Source organism: Hylobates moloch, unplaced genomic scaffold, assembly GCF_009828535.3.
Source record: "Hylobates moloch isolate HMO894 unplaced genomic scaffold, HMol_V3 SCAFFOLD_19, whole genome shotgun sequence".
Taxonomy (NCBI): Eukaryota; Metazoa; Chordata; class Mammalia; order Primates; family Hylobatidae; genus Hylobates; species Hylobates moloch.
Window position 1 is genome coordinate 60,497,082 of NW_026652294.1, and position 20,290 is coordinate 60,517,371.

Sequence of the window (20,290 nt, forward strand, 5' to 3'; positions counted from 1 at the left end):
GCTAAATATATTTTGCTTAAATTTTCCAGAAGATGGCTCTTTGAGATGAAAGAAAACATGAAAAACTTCTGGCTGAAAACATTTTTAAAAGTATTTAGGGAGGGAGAAAAGAAAAGGTTATGACTGAAATTAACTACAGTGTGTGATGAGAAAAATGAAAGCACAAAAATAAAGTTAATACAACACAGTAGCTATCTAACCCAAGTCAAGCAAAGCAAGAATTAAACATATAATAACAAAATCAAATCAGCCTCATGAGAATGTTGATTGGGAGATGACTTTACAAAAACAGTGTTGATTACAGAGTTATATAATAGGTTATTGTTTGAGTTCTTTTAAAGTTTCAAGCAATCAGCAATCATAAGTCATCAAAATCTTAAGTTCTCAATATGGAAAGCATTTTTTAAGAAGAAATATTCACTGTTTTCAAAGCACTTGAAATAAAAAAATATGAAGCTAATACTATGAAAAATTAAAACATGACTTAGTCATCCCTGATTAAGGGCCATTGCCCAACTTTTTACAGAAATTGTCATAAGCATCATTTTAGTCAATTATAACCATCCTTGTACAAAATCATTTAAAGGCTTTCTAAAGTATACACAAATCAGCTAGCCAAAGCAACCCAGTTACCGATCACTGAAGATAGTATTTAATATGTGGTTGTATCAGAGAGCACGGTACAAGTTCTTATCTTACTGTTTAATAATATCTCTTTTATTTTTACGGCAATAAATCAGTAAGTAAAAGAATGTAATTATCATAGTGGTGGAATTCAGAGAGGCAACATTAGGGAGATTTGATCTAACTTTAAAGCAGATTTAGGATTACATGATGGCTCTTAAAGAAATTGATTTTGGCTATTTATTTTGCTTTTTTTTTTTAAACTCACTAAATTATCTGTACCAAGCACAGGCAATGGAATTCAAATCATTGGTCACTCTGTTTTATTTAAGGTTAGTCTCTTATTCCTGCAACGCAACTGGCAAATTCTTGAAGGCTTCCTCCTCTATTTGGTGGTCCCTGTCTCTGGGAGGTCTGTTCCTCCTTCGGTCTGGACTATCTTGTGCCTGCTTCACTCTGTGACAAAGATGACCTCTGCAGAGTCAAATTCATGTAAATGACCAATAGGCACTTCAAACGTAACATGCCAAACATCTGGATTTCTGATTTCCCTCAAAAAATTATGTCTCTCATATTCTTCCTTCCTTTGGTAAATGTCAATGCCAGCCCGCTAGCTGCTGAGGACAAAAGGCCTGCAGTCTTCCTTGACTCTTACACCTCATACCCAATCTGTGCTCACTGACATAAGGACTGATGGCACCGATTATTGGTGGATGTTAGCATCACAAAAAGAACTAGACATATATACCTCCTGCCGGAAGTACACCACCTATGAAGTAGTTCTGCCCTAAACAAACAAACAAACCTGAATATTCAGAAAATATAGAAGACAGAGGAACATGTTAAATGACATCATGGGGAAGCAATACTCTAGATTTATGACAATGTAGTTCCTTAAAAAAAGCTACAAAAAATACCTACAGGAGTAATCCGTATATTAACAGCAACTTAATAATCACACAATGTAGAAATCTTACTTGGACTCAGATTTAAGAAAACAAACAATAAAAGAAAATAACCATTTGTAAGACAATTGATAATGTGAAATGAATAAATATTTCTAAATATTAATTTTTTAGATGTGATAACAGTATTGTTGGGTTTTTTTAATCGTTTTCTTTTAGAGATACATACCCAAACATTTATGGATATAATAATATGATATCTAGAGTTTGCATCAAAATAATCCTGAAAGAGTTGGTAGGTTAGCATATAGATAAAATAATTATTGAAGCTGGTGGATGAATACATAGGGGTTCCTTACATGATTCTATCAACTTTTGTACATGTTTGACATTTTCTATAAAAGGTTATTTATTTATTTCTTGAGACAGAGTCTCACTCTGTCATCCAGGCTGGAGTGTAGTGGCACGATCTCAGTTCACCACAACCTCCACCCCTGGGTTCAAGCGATTGTCCTGCCTCAGCCCCCTGAGTAGCTGGGATTACAGGCGCCCACCAACACATCGGCTAATTTTTATATTTTTAGTAGAGATGCGGTTTCACCATGTTGACCAGGCTGGTCTTGAACTCCTGACCTCAGGCGATCCACCTGCCTCGGCCTCCCAAAGTGCTGGGATTACAGCCGTGAGCCACCGTGCCCAGCCAAAAGATAGTTTTGTTTGTTTGTTTGTTTGTTTGTTTTTAGGTATTTATTTCATTAGAGAATCAGGTAAACCTCACATTACACGGCCAAGACCAAAATAATTTTGTAGTTAGAATGTGTTCAAGAAACCAGCCACAATGTAACCGGATTAGATTTCAACAAGGAGATGACTGTGTTTCTCCAAACAACCTTCATTTAGGAAGATGACATTCCTCCAATATGTGGAAAGACAATAAATTCACTTTCTTCTCTCTGCCACTGAGGAAGAAATTCTCCCTCTTGAGGGACCAACACTATTTCCTTTTTGCTGCTCTTTTCCCTTCTCCTTTCTTTGGTTTCTCCTTTCCATGAAGCTTCTTTAGTCGTTTTTGCTCATCCATAAAATCCTGATGCTCATCTCTGTGGAGTCCAAGAAATCGGAGTGTCTGCATGAGTTCAGCGTTAAGTGTGGTGATTTGGATACCAGTCATAAGTCTCCTTCTGCTTGGCCAAGGGCAGTTCACTAAACAGTTTCACCACTTTCGTAGACTTGGAATCAGTAGGCCTGGTGACTTCACCAAATAGCCAGGCACTGAGATGAGACATGCGCAAGACATATTCTGTTTTATGTGTGGATTCATGGCCATTTCAGTTACATTCTTCTTGGCCTCACGGAAAATAATAGCCCTCCCTTCAGACCCACTGTAGACTTGAAGGACATCTCCAATACCTGCTGGCCTCTGAGACCAATGACACTGGATGGCCAAATGTGTGGCTTTGATATGATGTTCCATCATAAAACCACACCACGCTGAGTTTCCTAGTTATATCTTTGAAGTCTTTGGCTACTTGGTTTGCCAGTTCCCTTGTTGGAGCCAAAACAAGTACCTTTGGTGAGCGGCTTTTTTTAATTGTTTCTTGATTTCTTTGGAGTCTTTCAATTAAGGGGATGGCAAAAGAGAATGTCTTTCCTGTTCCTGTCCGTGCTTGAGCTATTAAATCTTGTCCTTCATATACAGGACCAAAGGTCTTAACTTGAATAGGAAAGAGATATGTTACCCCTCGACCTTTCAGCTTTACAGTCTCATTAGAAATAGGAAAATGGGAGAAGTCTCCTTCTTTCTGTTCACGCGTTAAGGTCTCCTCTAGTTATCACTTGATTTATGAGTAGAAGTATCTAAGGATGATACTCGCTTTGATTTTTTTTCATATTCATCAATATCTCCATTTGGAAGATCTTTTCTTCTTGATTTATGAGATTTAGAAAATTCATCTGAAAGTCTATTAAATCCTTCTTCACTGTCTCCATTTAGCTTCTCTTTCATTTTAGGTTTTTTGGCCTTGGGAGCATCCAGGTCATCTGTAACACCATTTTCTCTTGTTTCTGATTTCTCATCTGAGTCATAATGGTGCCTTGACTTTCTTCTGTCACTCCAGCACTGTGTAATGTGTTTTCAGCTTATCTTGTTTAAATCTTCACAACAACCCTATAAGGGAAGTACAGGTCCATAATCCCTTATCTGAAACTGTGATATCCATAAAGCTCTTTTGCCTCTCCTTCTTCTGGCTCTGGGACTCCTCCAAGGGTGCTTCCAGCTCCATAATGTCCCCCCAGAGGAGTTTCCCAAGCATTACTGGCCACCACCGCCTCCCTCCGGGCACAGTGGCCACAACCACCTACGAGTAGCTACAGTGTGTGTGTGTGTGTGTGTGTGTGTGTGTGTATACACACACACACATATATGTATATGTGTATATATATATAAAACCTGCTACAAATATACACACACACAGTATGTATATACACACACACACATAGTACACACACACACCAATATATATATATATATATAACACAAGCACAATATATATATATATATATAATATAGTAATATATATATATATATACACAGTTACACAATATATACTATATAATTAGTATGTATCAGGCACTGTCAAAAGTGTTTTGTTTATATTATGCCATTTCATCACGATGTCTATGAAGAAGATACTATTACTTTCTTCAAAGAGGAGGCAACAGAGGCCCAGTAAGGTTAAGTATTGTGCCCAAGATTGCACAGGTGGTAAGTGGCAAAACTGGGATCCAAACTCAGGCAATATGGGCATTAGTTCTTCTATTGCTCCTAGGAGGTTTCCACTTGAATCACAGGAAAAACAGAGTCTATGAGGTCCTGTGTAATCTGGCCCTCTCTCTACACACTGCCTATTAATTTCCATGTTCAGTCCACTCCAGTCCCATCACCTCCTTGCTCTCTATTGAACACACCAGCATGCTCCCAGCTCAGCACGGTGGCACTTGCTGGCCCCTCAGCTTCAAACACTCTACCTCCAGATACCCACATGGTTTGCTCAAATGTCAGATTATCAGTAGAGTCTCACCTAACTTCCCTATTTAAAACTGCAGCCCTCTTCTCCCTTTCTTCCTTCCCCTCTTTGCAAGCTTTATTTTTATCCCTAATGCTTAGCAGTACTTGACAAGATATATATTTTACCTGTGCATATTTCTGCTTTACCTGATTATAATGTTAAGTTGCATGATTGTAAGGATTTTTGTCTGTTTTGCTCACTCTCAATGTCTCCAGCACCTAGAATGTGTTTAGCACTTGGATGGATGAAAGGAAAGCAATGAGAGGGTGGGAGGGAGCGAGAGAGGGAGAGAGGAAGGAAAGGAAGCAGAAAGGGAGGGAGGGAGCTTGAGTTGTACGGTATAACTGATCGATTTTCTTCATAGCATCAGAGGTGACTATGAATTAAACATTAATGAAAAGCTAAGAGAATTCCATCACCACCTCTTTTTTTTTTTTTTTTTTTTTTTTTTTTTGAGATGGAGTTTTGCTCTGTTGCCCAGGCTGGAATGCAATAGTGTCATCTCGGCTCATTGCAACCTCGGCCTCCTGGGTACAAGCAATTCTCCTGTCTCAGCCTCCCAAGTAGCTGGGATTACAGGTGCACACCACCACGCCCAGCTAATTTTTGTATTTTTAGTAGAGACGGGGTTTCACCATGTTGACCAGGCTGGTCTCAAACTCCTGACCTCAGGTAATCCACCTGCCTCGGCCTCCCAAAGTGCTGGGATTACAGGCGTGAGCCACCGCGCCCAGCCTCATCACCACCTCTTAATTTGATTTTACATAAAGAACAGACCATACTCACCGAATCTGTATGGAAAGCAGTTGTCCAAGATTAGAGTCTTGGGTTTTAGCTAAGGCAAAAAATTGATGCTCACGTGGCAAGGAATTTGTTTGGGAGGTAGGGAAACTTGTCTACAATGGGAAATGGAGGAGGGAAGTCACCACCTTCTTAAATACCAGTAAACATTTTTCCTTGGTGAATATTTTAATTGACCTCCGTTAGTTTTCAGGATGCTTTATTTCATCTTTACTCACTCTCATCCAGAGTACAGAGAATTCGAGACCACCGTATTGGCCTAGGTCTACAGAAACAAGAACTGGGGCAAAGAATTTTCTAAGGTAGTATGCCCTAAAAAACAGGACTAAATAATGTTTAGAGCTAGAGCAAGAATGTTGTATTGTGGAGGGTGGTATAAGCTAACTTTAGTATCAGGAATAACATTTACAAGTTACACAGAATATCCAGAAACATTATGTACGTCTTACGGACGAGGTTGTCCACACAACTCTGAATAGCAGGCAGAAAACAGCAAATTGTTCCTCATAAAGAGCCCCAGTTGCACTGTGTTTAGAATTGGAATTCCAGATGACTGCGAGTCTGTCTTTCATATAACTCTTAAGTGCCCTGAGATTTTCAGAGCTTTACACAATCAAAGGTTTAAGCCTGAAATTACCTACAGCATTTTAACCAAGCCAAAGGCTAAATATCAACATTAAAAACAGACATACATTTTTCTTGGATGATGTATGCCACAGTCAATCATGTGGGCATTTTTATCCAAAAAAGCCTAGTCTCATTGGCACTAAAAGATTTTCTATCATGATAACTTCTTCAATGACTTTAGCCAATTTTAGATGAATATCTCTATATATTATTTCAATGTTACAGAAGTCTAACCTTGAGAACTGAACTCATCACACAAGACAAACCTGCTTTTAAAGTGTCTGAACCAATACTTACCATCATCTTTCCAATACTTGTAGGTCCCCCAGCCTATCACTGTTTCAGTGGCCCTAAAAACCTCAAATATTGCCTTCAATAGTAGCCAAACTTAAAGACAGTTTCATGTCTTGCCCCACACCCTCAAAACAAAAAGTCTTTTTGTCTCAAGTCTTACATTCCACATGTTTCTCTATAATGCTATTGCAATAAAGATGCACTTTTAATTTTTCCACTTATTCAATCCTTACCTAATGATATTTTGCAAAGTAATTGACTGTATCAGAATCCAGCTTCCTGGCGGTACTGGTTGTGACCTATTACCTTTATTTATAATTTGTTACATTCGTTTTGACTTCTAATTATGGATTTTCCTATTCTGCTTCTCATAATGTTCTCATGTTATATTGGCTATTTAAGGATTTTTAGGTACTGGAGGCCAGACATTTTTTCTTAGTCCCTTAAACTCTCTACTTCTTCTTTCATACCTCTGCCTCTTCCCTTTCTTAGCTTCTCTTTCTCCTGCAGGCTCCTTCACAACAGTGAGCAGAGGGACACTGGAGGAATCAGCCAAACATTTGCTTGAGCCTACGGCAGGAGACCATCCAGAAACAGGTTGGTGGTAGAGGGATTCATGGACAGCGTTGGGGCCATCTGGTCTGGGGAGGGTTGAAGAGCAGGCAAGTGAAGGAGGCTCACATAGGATGTGTCTTAAGGTGTCCTTAAGAAGCTGAAAATGTCATGACTAATCTGCCAACATGGTGAAACCCTGTCTTTACTAAAAATACACAAACTAGCTGGGCATCCTGGTTGGCACCTGTAATCGCAGCTACTCGGGAGGCTGAGGCAGAAGTATCACTTGAATCCGGGAGGCAGAGGTTGCAGTGAGAGCTGAGATCGCGTCATTGTACTCTAGCCCAAGGGACAAGAGTGAAAAAATGGTCGTTTAATCTATCTAGGTCAGCGGAAATAATCAGATGCAAATGTCCACTGTAGTTTACATTTTCTATTACTTCAAAACTTAATATGGGCACATATTTAGTTTCATACTTCTTATCCTCCATATGTTATTTGACAAAATAAAGCTATTGTTCTGCCTTTATATAAACCTGCTGTCCAAAAAAATGTGAATACAATTTTCAACATTAAAGATAACTATAGTTGAAAATGAGCTTATTTGCATTTGGTTTTGTGTAAAAAAATTACTTCACTGGAAAATATTCCAAATGAGTGATTCATATCATAAGCAAATAAAAGCAGTTTAAAATATATTAAGCCACCAGTTCAGAGCCATTATCAATATAACAAAGACTCTTTATCAATCTTAACCTTGTCCTCACATCATAAGTACATAATAAATGTTTACCTGAGTTTATCCAGGACAAGCACACTCTAGTATTTTCACAGTTACATAGCTTTTCTTCATTGTGCTAAAACAATTGTTTAAAACAATGCAGATAAACTTACATATTCTTGTGTCATAATCTTTAAAGTCTAAACTATTAATTATAATTATAATCAAAATACAAATAGACTAAAATAAAGGATTCAATTTTTGTTCCTTGGTTTGGGAGAGATACAAACAAAATGAGAAAGCAAGTCATTTTCTAATTTTAAAAACTATGTTCCTGATTTTAGTTTCTTTAAAAAGATGAGCTTGGCCAAACAAGCTGGGGCCATGGAAATCTGCAAACATGTGTCATTCAGCTCGAGTAATTTTAAAGTATTGCCCTGATCCACCTGCATACAATTTTCATGAAGACTTGTTAAATGTTTAATAGGACTACTGAGTACTCTTGTATGTAAGGTCAGCTGTAGGATAGTTAACTGTTCTTAAAGATTGGGAATGTTTATAAAGTGAGAGTAATATAAGGCAGAAAAAAACAATGAAAAAGAATTATTGGGGTTACAAGCTTGAAAAAAAGATACTCATTCACAATAAAGTATTACTACACGTGAAACAATTACTCTGAATATTATATTTGGGGATACACAGCATACGCACTAGACTTGATGGTATCTTTTCTACAATCTTCAGAACTAAAACAGCAGTTTTCCACCTTGAGACAGTAAGTGCCACTTACTAATTCTGATAGACTAGACTTATCAAAGTCCACCCCCACTCAAAGCTGCAAACTGCCAACAATATTAACAAGCTGAGCAATGTTTTCTTTTTTTCCAGAAGAATGATCAGTTCAAGATACCAAGTCATCTTTGTACGTAAGGTACAACTAGAAATGATTTTTAGTTTAAATGTTGGCATTGTATCACTAGATAAATCATTGATATTTTAAAAGTTGACTCACAAATGCATAAAATATTAATAAATATGTTAGAATTACAGTTACAAATAATTTTGGGACTAACATTAAAATAATGAGAGGTTTTTTTCTAAAAATATAAGTTTTATGAGTCTAAATGGGCACTTCTGTGTCTAGAAAGAAGGATGACAGAATGACTATTAAGTAGAAATGACTTAGAACCAGAAAATCCACATTCAAGTCTAATTCTACTTAGGCAAATCACTTAGTGCCTCTAGGCCTTAATTGGTGTTTTAAATGTAAAATGGAGAAAATAATGTCTAACACATAGTGGGTTTGTCTCATAAAATAATAGCTTGACTTGATCATAAACATGCTTTGTAAGCTGCTCTTTCAATATAGGGTTTTGGTATTCAGGGCTAAGTGACTTATCCCAGATCGCAGAGCCAGTTTTCTGTAGAGACAACATAATACATAATAATCTGGTTTCCTGGCTGCTGTCCATACCCTTTCTAGCACAAGTACCTTTTTCTCTGGTATTGTGTATCCATTCTAAGAAAAGGAGATAGAATCACAATTCCTAATGCACAATGCTATCTTAAGATTTTGTTCAGAGGCATCTTGTAGGTATCCTCCTAGATCACCGTTTCCACTTTTGTACCATCCTTCTGCCTCAGTCTTACAAAAACCACTGCTCCTCTGAGTCTGACACCATCCAAATACCTTACCTTATATCTCTACCTTATATGTCTTTGGTGTTTCTACCAACTTTGTGATCACTACTCTTTGTTCACTGAGGACTTTTTCTTCTGGTTTAGTCCTCCCATCTATTTCCAGCTTAATCTGCATTTGCACAGAATATGAGCGATCCATCACTTTGGCTTCTCACTCCTTGACCTCCCGTTACCTCTTCCTCCATTCTGCCTCTGCCAGGCTCTCCTATGGTAACACCTGGACCCTTGTCACCATCAGTACACAATCTAGTCTAACCACCATTTCCTCTTTGTTCAGCTCACCTGGTCAAGCACTCCCACAATTGTTTGACAGCATGTGGCCTTCATCCCACGCACTTCCTCACTATCCACCAGTTGTTGCCTGTCTTCAGTTCTTCTTTTTGTCCAGCTGGGATTCTGAAGTCCCTCAATAAAATCACCCCTTTAGGCACACATCCAACCTCATGTGCCTGTAAGACTTGCCAGAAAAAAAATAAATATGGATGTTTTCCACCATGGTACTCTTCAGACATGTACCAATGGTTGCTTTTTATTTTTTATTTTATTTCATTTCATTTATTTATTTATTTATTTATTTTATTTATTTATTTTTGAGACAGAGTCTCGCTTTGTCTCCCAGGCTGGAGTGCAGTGGTGCAATCTCGGCTCACTGCAAGCTCCAGCTCGTGGGTTCACACCATTCTCCTGCCTCAGCCTCCCAAGTAGCTGGGACTACAGGCTTGCACCACCACACCTGGCTAATTTTTTTGTATTTTAGTAGAGACAGGGTTTCACCGTGTTAGCCAGGATGGTCTTGATCTCCTGACCTCGTGATCCACCCACCTCAGCCTCCCAAAGTGCTGGGATTACAGGCGTGAGCCACCGTGCCCAGCCCAATGGTTGCTTTAAAAAAATTAAAGAGGTTAAAAGGATATTAAATGGAAACTTTCGACTTGAGGTATTAAGACATGATAGCAGTGAAATTCCAATGTGAAGTGGTAACCAGAATATAAATCTTCAAAAAAAGTGTAAATTACTTTATGACATTTAAAAACCCTTCTTTATGAGGATGGAAGTAAAAGACTGAGAATACATTTTGAGAAAAGAAGGATTTTTTGGGTGAGAACTGCTAGACACTGAGCCTAGTACCCACCATCAAAGGAAAGGGTATCTGGGGATACCTGCCCTCTTGAGTCAACCCTAGTGAGGGCTGCAGCTATGGGGCCACTCAGCATTCAGTACAGCACACCTCTGGATGGAGGTTCCACAGTTACAGGTTCTGACCCCTGCCTGGGGAATCTTGAGAGAGACAGGCTGATAAACTGCTCTGATATGGGAGGCAAGGAGAGGTTGCTGCCTGGAATCCACTACTCTGTAATTTCTAAGAGCAAAAGTAGCATCATGATTGTTTCTTGATGCCAGAGATGGGCCATACTGAAGAGAGCTCCGTTGCCTTTTTTTGAGGGGCCAGGGGCTTGTAGTTGTACAAAACCAGTTGGGAAAGCAATGGATTCCCTGCAGAGAGAATATGGGTGGACTGGGCTTCTGGAAATCTAGGAGCTGAGAAGGGAGTGGTAGCCAGAGAAACAGAATATGCCTACATTCCAGGAGTTACGATTGGAGGGGCTTAGAAGTCTAGAAAAACCCACAAAAATACTCAAGAGAAAGTGATACAGCTTTAAATATACACCGGGACCAAAGAAATACCTATTTTCCAAGTGTATCTGTTGAGCAGAAACCTTCTGTTCGTCTTTCCTCTCCTCTCTCCCTGAGCACAACCCTGGATGAGCCTGAAAGTTAGTCAGCACAACTCTGACTAAGAACAGACCCACAGGAGCTGTGGGGTAGGGGAAGAAAGGCTTATTTTTGAATGCAGACAAATAGCGATGAAATGTAGAAACTCGACATTCATATTTCTGAGTCTAGATTTTTTTTCAGCTAACTATAATTTCAGGAACTTCTATTTCCTAGGAGACATAGGGACGGCCCAGAAATTTTTATCTGTGGCAGAGAGAAAACTTTCCCCACTACGTGACTATAAAAGGCACAATGGAAGAAAAAAATGTTTTATTTTCATTCTATATCATGAGTCATGCTGGTAAAAGTACTGATTAAACTGGTTTCACTTGAACTCCATGCTCACAAGCCCCAAATGGGCTCTCAACACAGCCCAGCAATGCTACTACTTTTATCTGTGTAGGAGGCTTGTTTGCTCACTATTATCCTATATGACTTTTCTATCTTCTCTCTCAGTTCAACTCTCCTTCATCCCTTCCCACGCTGTCCTTGTTGGGTGACAAACATACCTCTTTCTTCATTGAGACCCCAGAAAGGCCAAGATGGAGATGCCCTGACTTCTTACCCATCAAACTTCCTGAATGGGCTGCATCTTCTCCTCTTACAGCCAAAGACAACTCTTCCATAAAAGGCTAGCCCCTCTCCATCTCTCTCATCTTCCTCCAATTAGCCCCTTCTCCTGCCTCAGCAGTCTCTCTCTTTTACCCATTCTATCAGCATACAAATATGCATTCTTTAAAAGTCCTCCTTGGACCCCACGTTACTCTGCAGCTTTTTCCATTTCTATTCTTTTGTTCACAATTCAGCTTCTCACACAAGTAGCATTTACTTGATGTTTACCTTCCTTCAGCTCCCATTTACTCCTCAGCTACTCCAGTGTGGCCTCTGACCACCACTCCTTTCTTTGAAACTTCTCAGTGAGGTCACCAATAACTTATCTTGTTAAATCCAAGGGGCCTTTCATCAATCATGATATGCATTTTCTCAATATCACAGGTCCCTCTTTAAGCTCAAAACACTTTCCCTTCTTGACTTCCATGATATTACTCTGTCCCAGTTTTCCACCTTAGTTTCTGGCTGTTGTTCATCTCCTTTGCAACCTCCTCCTCTTCTCCATGAACTCTCAATAAGGGAGAGGAGTCCAGGGCCTGCCTCTGGGTCTCTGCATCTTTGTTCTCTGCCCTCTCTGTCCCCCGACATGAAATATGCCTTTGTGTGGCTTTAAATGTCATTTGTATAGTGATAACTACCACATTATATTTCCAGGCCAAATTTCTCCTGGGAAATTCAGACTTTTATATCCTATCACTAATTTTATACCTACATTTGGATATTTCACAGGCATATGAAATTCCACTGGTCCAAAATAGACCAATAAATCTCCACTCTCCTCCTCCTCCTCATCCCAGACTGCTTCTCTTTCACTCTTCACATCTCAGTAAATGTGGCCAACATTTAAAGACACCAGGAACCTAAGAGTCATTCTGTATCCTTCCTTTTTCTTCATCTTCCGTAGCCATCTAACAGCGTGTAACTCCAAGTATATATTCAATCTGTCCACTTCTCGCCATCTCTACTACCTTGTATGGCTCACCTAAACTAATGCAAAAGCCTCCTTAATACCCCCATTTTTCCTGCTATTTTCTGCCAAGCCACGCTCCACACGTTATCAAAACACAAGTCATTATTGATATGTATCAATAATGTACATATCCCAGCCCCTCTCCACATACAAGTCCCTCGATGTACTCAACAAAATCCTGTCTCCCAGCCATTAACAGCGGCTCCCTGCTCACATGACATTGCCACACTGGCCAACATTAGCTGCCTGTACATTCCCCTAAGAGGTCTTCAAATATTCTGTCTTCTCTGAATGGAACACGCTCAAAGCACTCATAACCACGTTCAGGTGTTTTTTTATCTTTCTCAAGACAGCTTCCTAATGTCCAGCTCCTTAGAGAGGCCCCTTTTCTCATCACCCCATGGAGACACTGTTTTTGTCACTGTGCCCTCATCATTTCTGCCACAGCACTTATAGCCACTTATGATCATGCATGTGTTTGCTCACTGATCTTTTTCTACAAGTTTTAAGTGTCTTAAATGGAAGAACTATAACAGTGGTATTTACCTGTGTCCACCTCACAAGGAGGACAACACCTAGACTACAAAAGGAACTCAGTAATATGTGCAGAAGAATGTATTAATCTGGTAGCACTGCACCATGGTCATGACCTAAATTTCACAAAATATTTCCAACATTTCCCATGTTGAGCAATAGTTTTATTACGGCTTAGCTATCCATACAAAGAAAAGAAACAAAATAAAAGGTGAAACCACAGGAATAGATCTTGGTTTCAAAGGATTTGAGGAAGTCACAATTATTCATTGGCACATTGTTTAGAGAAACCAAACAGGAATCTAATAAAAGAGAAAAACTAATATCCTCATTCTTGGATCAGGGATTCAACTTGAGGTGATGTTTAAATTGTGTAACAGTTTCAGATGCTATTACTTAGGTGAGTGTTTGTGTTGACACGACACTACTTCCTTTGGAATTCAAATAAATTGAATGCTGGCTTGGGACTTGGTATTTAATTAACAGCTTGATCAATAAATATTCAGTCAGCACCTTTTACAGGCACAGGCCTGCCCACAGCAGGAACTTCCCTGTATTAGCTCAACACTCAGCTTGGAAATGCCCCAAAGCCTGGGTCAGCACTAATTCAGCCTTGGCCTCCTTCTGGGGTTACACAGCCCTCCCAGGGTGGGCTTGGGGCCAAGGATGTTACTTTCTTTCCCTAATCCATTTTCTGATGTTGGCTATGATCTTTGCCTTTTCTTCCTTTAGAAATGAAACTGTTTTTCTTCTTGGATAAATCACTGCAGTCAGCTAGGGTATATGCCAAAACTAAATGATTTTGGTGTGCTATAAAGTAATGAAATTGACTTTTATAAAACTTTTACATTGAAGCTCACTTCAAACTACACACATTAACCCCATTTTATTACATAGTCCTCAAACTACACAGCTTCAGAAGGGTGGGATAGGGTGGAGTGAGTCCCAACGTCCTTGTGGCTCCCACACATGTTAAACTACCATGGCTTTTTTTTTGCTCAGATAAAACTCTTTGGACATTGACTGTGACCTCACTTTTACTTCACTTTTTAAAAATGCATACAAGCGTACCATACATACTTCTTTATGTTATAGAAGTTTTAATAAATTTAATAACCATTATTGTAATATTCTTATTAGACTAAGTAAGAAATGATGCAAATTTCAATTACCATTATAGTAAAGAAATTCATATCAGGGCTCAAAGGAAAGTGGTTTTCCCTCCCCCTGACAGAAGTTTTATAAAGGAAGGATAAAAAGAAGGGTAAGAGGGACGTGAGGAGGGTAGGAAAGAGAGAGAAAAGGAGAAGGATAGAGTGAGGGAGGGAGAGAGGGAAGCAGGAAGGAAGGAAAAAATGAAATAAATAAGGAATATAGGTAAAAAAGAAACAAGAAATGTACATTTATTTCCAGTAAATTTGTTCTGCCTGGCTGATGACAGCATTCCCTTTCCAGTGAGGGAAAATGCAATGTGGTGAGGCTGGGCACCGTGGCTCACGCTTGTAATCCCAGCACTTTGGGAGGCTGAGGCAGGTGGATCACCTGAGGTTAGGAGTTTGAGACAAGCCTGGCCAACATGGTATAACCGCATCTCTACTAAAAATACAAATATTAGTTGGGCATGGTGGCGAGTGCCTGTAATCCCAGCTACTTGGGAGGCTGAGGCAGGAGAATCACTTGAACCCAGGAGGCAGAGATTGCAGTAAGCAGAGATGGTGCCACTGCATTCCAGCCTGAGTGACAAGAGTGAAACTCTGTCTCAACAACAACAACAACAAAAAAAAAGGAAAGAAAGAGAAGAGAAGAGAAAAGAAAAGAAAAGAAAAAAGAAAAGAGAAAAGAAAAGAAAAGAAAATACAGTGTGGTGAAATGAATAAATCTGCCAAATAAAAAAGGGCCAAAGTGGAATGAGTCGTTTCCTCCAGGGTCACCTAAGAACAGACAACGTACTCTTCGTTTCTCTGCTCCACACCTATTTGCAGGAATCTCCATTCTATACACTCCATCTTTTGGCAGCGTACAGACACCTGGATGGTGCTTCCTGCATTGCATTCATAGTTGTTTTGAAAGAAAATGACCACAGAAGCTCAGCAAGTCATTTACAAGCCAAAGAGAAGCCTGGCTTGCCTGTCATTAAAGCAGATGTAGCCTGGGCCAGTTGGTGGGCATCTCAGACCTGCACCAGAACACAGGGGCATGATTTTAAATCTCATGCTCAAAAATGCTCAAAGTGCAAGGAGTTCTTAGATGCTCCCAAAAATGAGAAAGGAACCCCAAAATTAGACCATTCACTGAATAAACAAGCCTACTTCCTCCTGCACTGCCTCCCTTTTCAATGTGGAAAAAAAAAATCAGCTTTACAACAAGGCACGAAACCGGCTGATAACCTCCTGTGTGAAGCAACCTTTAGCAAATTAGCCTAAAATAGGGCTTGAGAATTCTGACATAGAAGTCCCACTCCCCAAGTAGATCCTGAAGTTATAACTAAGACTACCTCATTTAGCAAATGACATTGCCAAGGCCTCTGAAGTTGGGTGACATCCTCAAGGTCAGTCATTTAGAAGTTGGAACCTGTTATTTTGCCAGAGCTCACTTAAATACACCATGTTGTCTTCTATCTTAATACAGTTCCAAGGTTATCAAAAATGCATGCACAGCTTTTAAATGTCAATAACATGATATAGTTATACATGAAAGTGTTCATATCTTCACCCAAGAAAGACTAAGAAACACTGTGTCCTGATTCTCCAGAGCTGTGTTGCTTCTGCACGTGCACAATGGACCCCATCCAAAGGCCTTCACCAATCCCCCAAGTGCAAACACCACTGTGGCATGTAATTTCCTCTGTAAATGTGTAAAGTACACATGAAAAATATATGTGACCCCCTTAGATATCTTCTTAACAATTCTATAAATATCACCTACAAGGATTTATAAAGCAGCTCTTTGCAGGAGTCCATGCGATCAAGTAGAAAGCGCAAAACCAGTTGAGATGTGGATCTTCATTAGGCATTCACACAGGCTGAATCATTCAGCTCCGCACAGCCTTCTCACAGGGCCCACAATTCAAGTGATGAATTGCAGTATGTCATGCACTTTGGGGGTTACTCTGAAGAGCTGACAAAGAATATATTTAATCCAGGAATTACAAGTAATCCTGGAATTAGCATGAAAAGAAAACACGTGGCAGGCCTGGTGAGCCTGTTCTGGCCTCTCAGAATGTCATGAACTGAAGTGCTCTTCATTAATGAAGATAACTCTGTGATGACAACACTATTAATCTACCCTAAGAGAAACTATCTAAATATCAGCTTCGTTGTCTCACTTCCTAAATAGGGAACAAACATCAAACTGGAGAGTACATAAAAATTCTTAATCCTTCCCCTAAGCTGCAAATGGACAACAAATACAATCTTTACTAGAAAGGAAAAATATCGTCTCATCTTTGGAAAAGACAAAGGATATTATCTAAGCCTAAGACTAATTCTACACATCAGTTCCTGATAGCACGAACTGGCAAACTCCACTATTCTTCATCGCCCTCTGTGGGCAATGAAAATTGTCAGCCTAATAGTACCAACCCTTCAAACAGATGTGGGCCCTACAAAAATGCCTGGATAAAAACATACAAGTGGTCCAAGATTTTCTTCTTTTCTGTCTGAACAATGTTGTCTCTGAGAGATATGCTGATAATCAACCTCTAGCGATAACTGTGTTTAAGGAACATTATTTGCGAGATAGAAAGTAACATTCTCTACTTTAAAAACAAAAACAAAAATACAAAACACATGAGTGTGTGTATGTGTATACACAGTTCACATAGCATACTAGCAAGCTGTGTTGGTTTGAAGACTAGGTCAATATTTGCAGGTCTTAGCTTCTCAAATATAAGTTCGGAAGCCTCTACAAGATGCAGGCAAATGCTCCAATACTGCAGGGTGAGTAGCACTCTCCAGGCATGGATAGCTCTTTCAAGACTCACATTGGAGAGCCATCTTTGTTTTATTCCTGTTGCTTCACCCTCAGCAATGAGGCCATCATATAAGATCATGCTTTGCATAACAGTGGTAAGAAGCCTAAAAATCATCAGTTGCCATCAAAAGTAATGAAAAATATTCACAGAGGCCTTCAATCAGCCCATTTTTGCTTTTGCAACTATCATTTCATGAAAAACAAGAAAAATGACAAATACAGTCCAAAAATAAGATCCCCACGGCACATGACTTTTGGACCACCCGGAAAATGCAAGCTTGGACATATGAATGGCAATGTTCTTGTTCTAACAGTTGCCAGGGACAGCTAAGAGCCTTAGGAAGTTTCTGGCACTGTCAACGGCTTGGAACCATTAAGCTTGTTCTACATTAAAACAGAACTCAGAGTCTTTTTTCTCTAATGGAGATGAAACTGAGGATCATGTTCTAGCAGGGGACACATAGAAAGTGCGGCTGATGAGTATCATCATTCAGCACCCTTCACAAGATCTCTCCAGCACTGACTTCCAAGCTCCCCAGATTGAGTCATCCTGGAACACACAATGCATCAAATAATTCACCGGCTGTACTCTGAGGTATGGGCACATGCTTCAGCACTTATCTCCTACTTTTGAGGAAACGCCCTGATACAGAGAAATCTCTATAGAGGACACATTCCCTTCCTGGGCTTCACTTGGGCTCTGCTAGGTACATGGATAAAAGCAGAGGGCCATTTGCAAATGTCACTTCACTTGTACCTGCCACTAGATTTATCATTCCTACCCTCTGAGTGTATTAGCATTCCTTGCATTGTTATATTCTAGTAATTTACAAAGTATTTTTCACATTTGAGAATTTGGAACAATAACATAACCACTTACTAATCTTTTAACTGAATTCTGAACTCTGGTTCCTTTAACTATTTCTTCACCGTGGAGATCCTTTTATGCAAGGCAGGAACCCCTGTTGTTCCAACTATCTTGACAGAAAAAGGAACAAATAGACACACATACTTATTTTTGGTGTTCCAGACAAAGTCTAAAGCGCTCCCATATATATGCTCTGAAGTGACCAAATCTTTAATTTTTTTGAACCAAAAACATCTGACAACAACAACAAAAATTATAGTTCTAGAGCCTGCTCACCAGTTTTCATGGGACTATTGTCAACTTGGGTACATGCCGTTTCCCACAATGGCTCTGTCACAGAAAGCTCATCTCAAAACTTAAACCCTGACGACAATTTCCTCCCTCTTCTGTTTCTTTCTCCATATATTCTTGATCTTTGACCTCATTCAGATCCTTAGTCCCCTGACCCCTCCCTGTTTTTTCTTGCTTTGCTTTCCTTCCAGTCCTGTCTAGCCCTGAGTCTACAATTCAAGCATGAACCTGATCCTAAACCAACCCCCAATCTTTCTTCTCTGCCCCTGGACCTGGGCTGCCGAATGCTGCTGGACAACATTCACATATTTGATGCCACCAGCTGTGCAGAGTATCAGATCATCGGGGTGGGGATGAGTGTGCAGTCCTTCTATGCTGTTCAGCAGCCCATCCTGCATCATCTCCACACCATCCCATCCTCCTCTCTTCTGTCTATCTAGCCCCGCTCTTTACTGTACATTAGACCACAGTGAATTCCATGGCTTCTGGTTTGGCTATAAGACTCCTTCTCCTAAGGGGCTTTGCTTTCTTATCCTTTCCCAAGATTTTATCTTCAGATTCTCCCTCACAGCTGGGCCATTTAGTTCAAGCTTACAAGGATACCGAAATCTTTCCCTTCTTAAAATAAAAAGCAAAACTTATTGTGCAAAACACTTCCTCAAATTTGCATCCTCCACTTTCTACCATTCATTCATTTACTCATACATTCCTATTCCCTACCTCTCTCTCATTTCTTCAATTTCACATTCTGTCCCCAGGCAAAATTCTTGAAAAACTGTATAAGAGTCTATCATCCCTATTTCTTCTCATTCTGTTAATTTGCCAGCCAGCCACAGTTGCCTGCCATCGCTCTCTGAAGCAGCTCCTACTCTTAGCTGTGTCGACCAAGTCAGATGGGTTTCCCAGCACTGGCTCCTCTGTGGAAGGACTGGCTATCCACTCCTTCTGGACATGCTTTCCTCCCTCAGCTTCACTAGACCATGCTCTCCTATCCAGTCCTTTTTATGGTTATTCTGGTTCTTTGAATGTTTGCGTTTCTTAGAATTCAGTCCTCTTACCTAGTCTGTTTTCAGTCCACGCTGACTCACTGGATTATCTCATATAGACCTGTAGCCTCACATCTAAGCGTAAGACTGATGACTCACTGGTCTACTCTAGATCTCATGCAGACATTTCCACTCAATATGTCTAAACCCGAATTCCTAATCTCCCCAAGACAAGTTCTGAAACCAAAGATTCAACTATAGGCTCCAATGTTTTCACCTCCCACATCCAATCTCTCATCAAATCCCATAATATATGTTCTAAATAGCATTCCCTTTGTCTTCATCAACTTTTAATTGATTCTTTTCTCTGCACCACCAATGCCATTACCATAGTTTAGAGACCGCCTGATCTTTCTCATGGACTACTATAGCAGTTTCAACACTATGGCTTCATTCTATCATAAACTCACTTCCACTCAATCCACCCTCCATGTATTGACAGGGTCTAAAAGTAAATCCAATCAGATCACAGTATTGTCAAAATAAATAAACACTTCAGCAGCTAAAGAATAATGCCCAGATTAGGAGTGAAATCCTATGTTAATACGTTTTAAACTATAAATTTTGACCCATAAGTGGGCTTTGAAATCAAGTTAATAGGTTGTAACCAGCATTAAAACAATATGAAATAGAATAGAATAGGCAATATCATAGTGTGCCGCAAAGCATAATGGTAAACTTATGAACCTTTTGTTTCAGTGTTTGCATTTTCCATATATGTGTGTGTATGTATGTATGCAGGTATGTATATATGTATATAATAGGTTGCAGTGTAATATGTCCTTTATTGTGAGTAAAATGTGAGCCACATATATAATTTAAATGTTTCCAGTAACTGCATTAGAAAAAAGTAAACTAAAATAGGTGGAATTGTTGTATAACATATTTTCTTCAACTCGATATATTGAAATTATCATTTCAACAT

At 39.5% G+C, this 20,290-nt stretch overlaps 1 protein-coding gene and 1 pseudogene across 1 annotated transcript; both read right to left on the bottom strand.

The window, feature by feature from the left end:
- Nucleotides 1–2,335: 2,335 nt before the first annotated feature.
- Nucleotides 2,336–2,857, bottom strand: LOC116458393 (small ribosomal subunit protein mS33-like; annotated as a pseudogene).
- On the bottom strand, nucleotides 2,823–18,720 carry LOC116458832 (uncharacterized). Its single transcript, XM_058431157.1, is given in 6 exon segments — nucleotides 2,823–3,357; nucleotides 3,360–3,648; nucleotides 5,848–6,001; nucleotides 6,790–6,960; nucleotides 10,983–11,112; nucleotides 18,564–18,720. Coding segments are annotated over 6 exon segments (1,356 nt in total). The 3' UTR covers nucleotides 2,823–2,902.
- Between the last annotated feature and the right edge of the window lie 1,570 nt (nucleotides 18,721–20,290).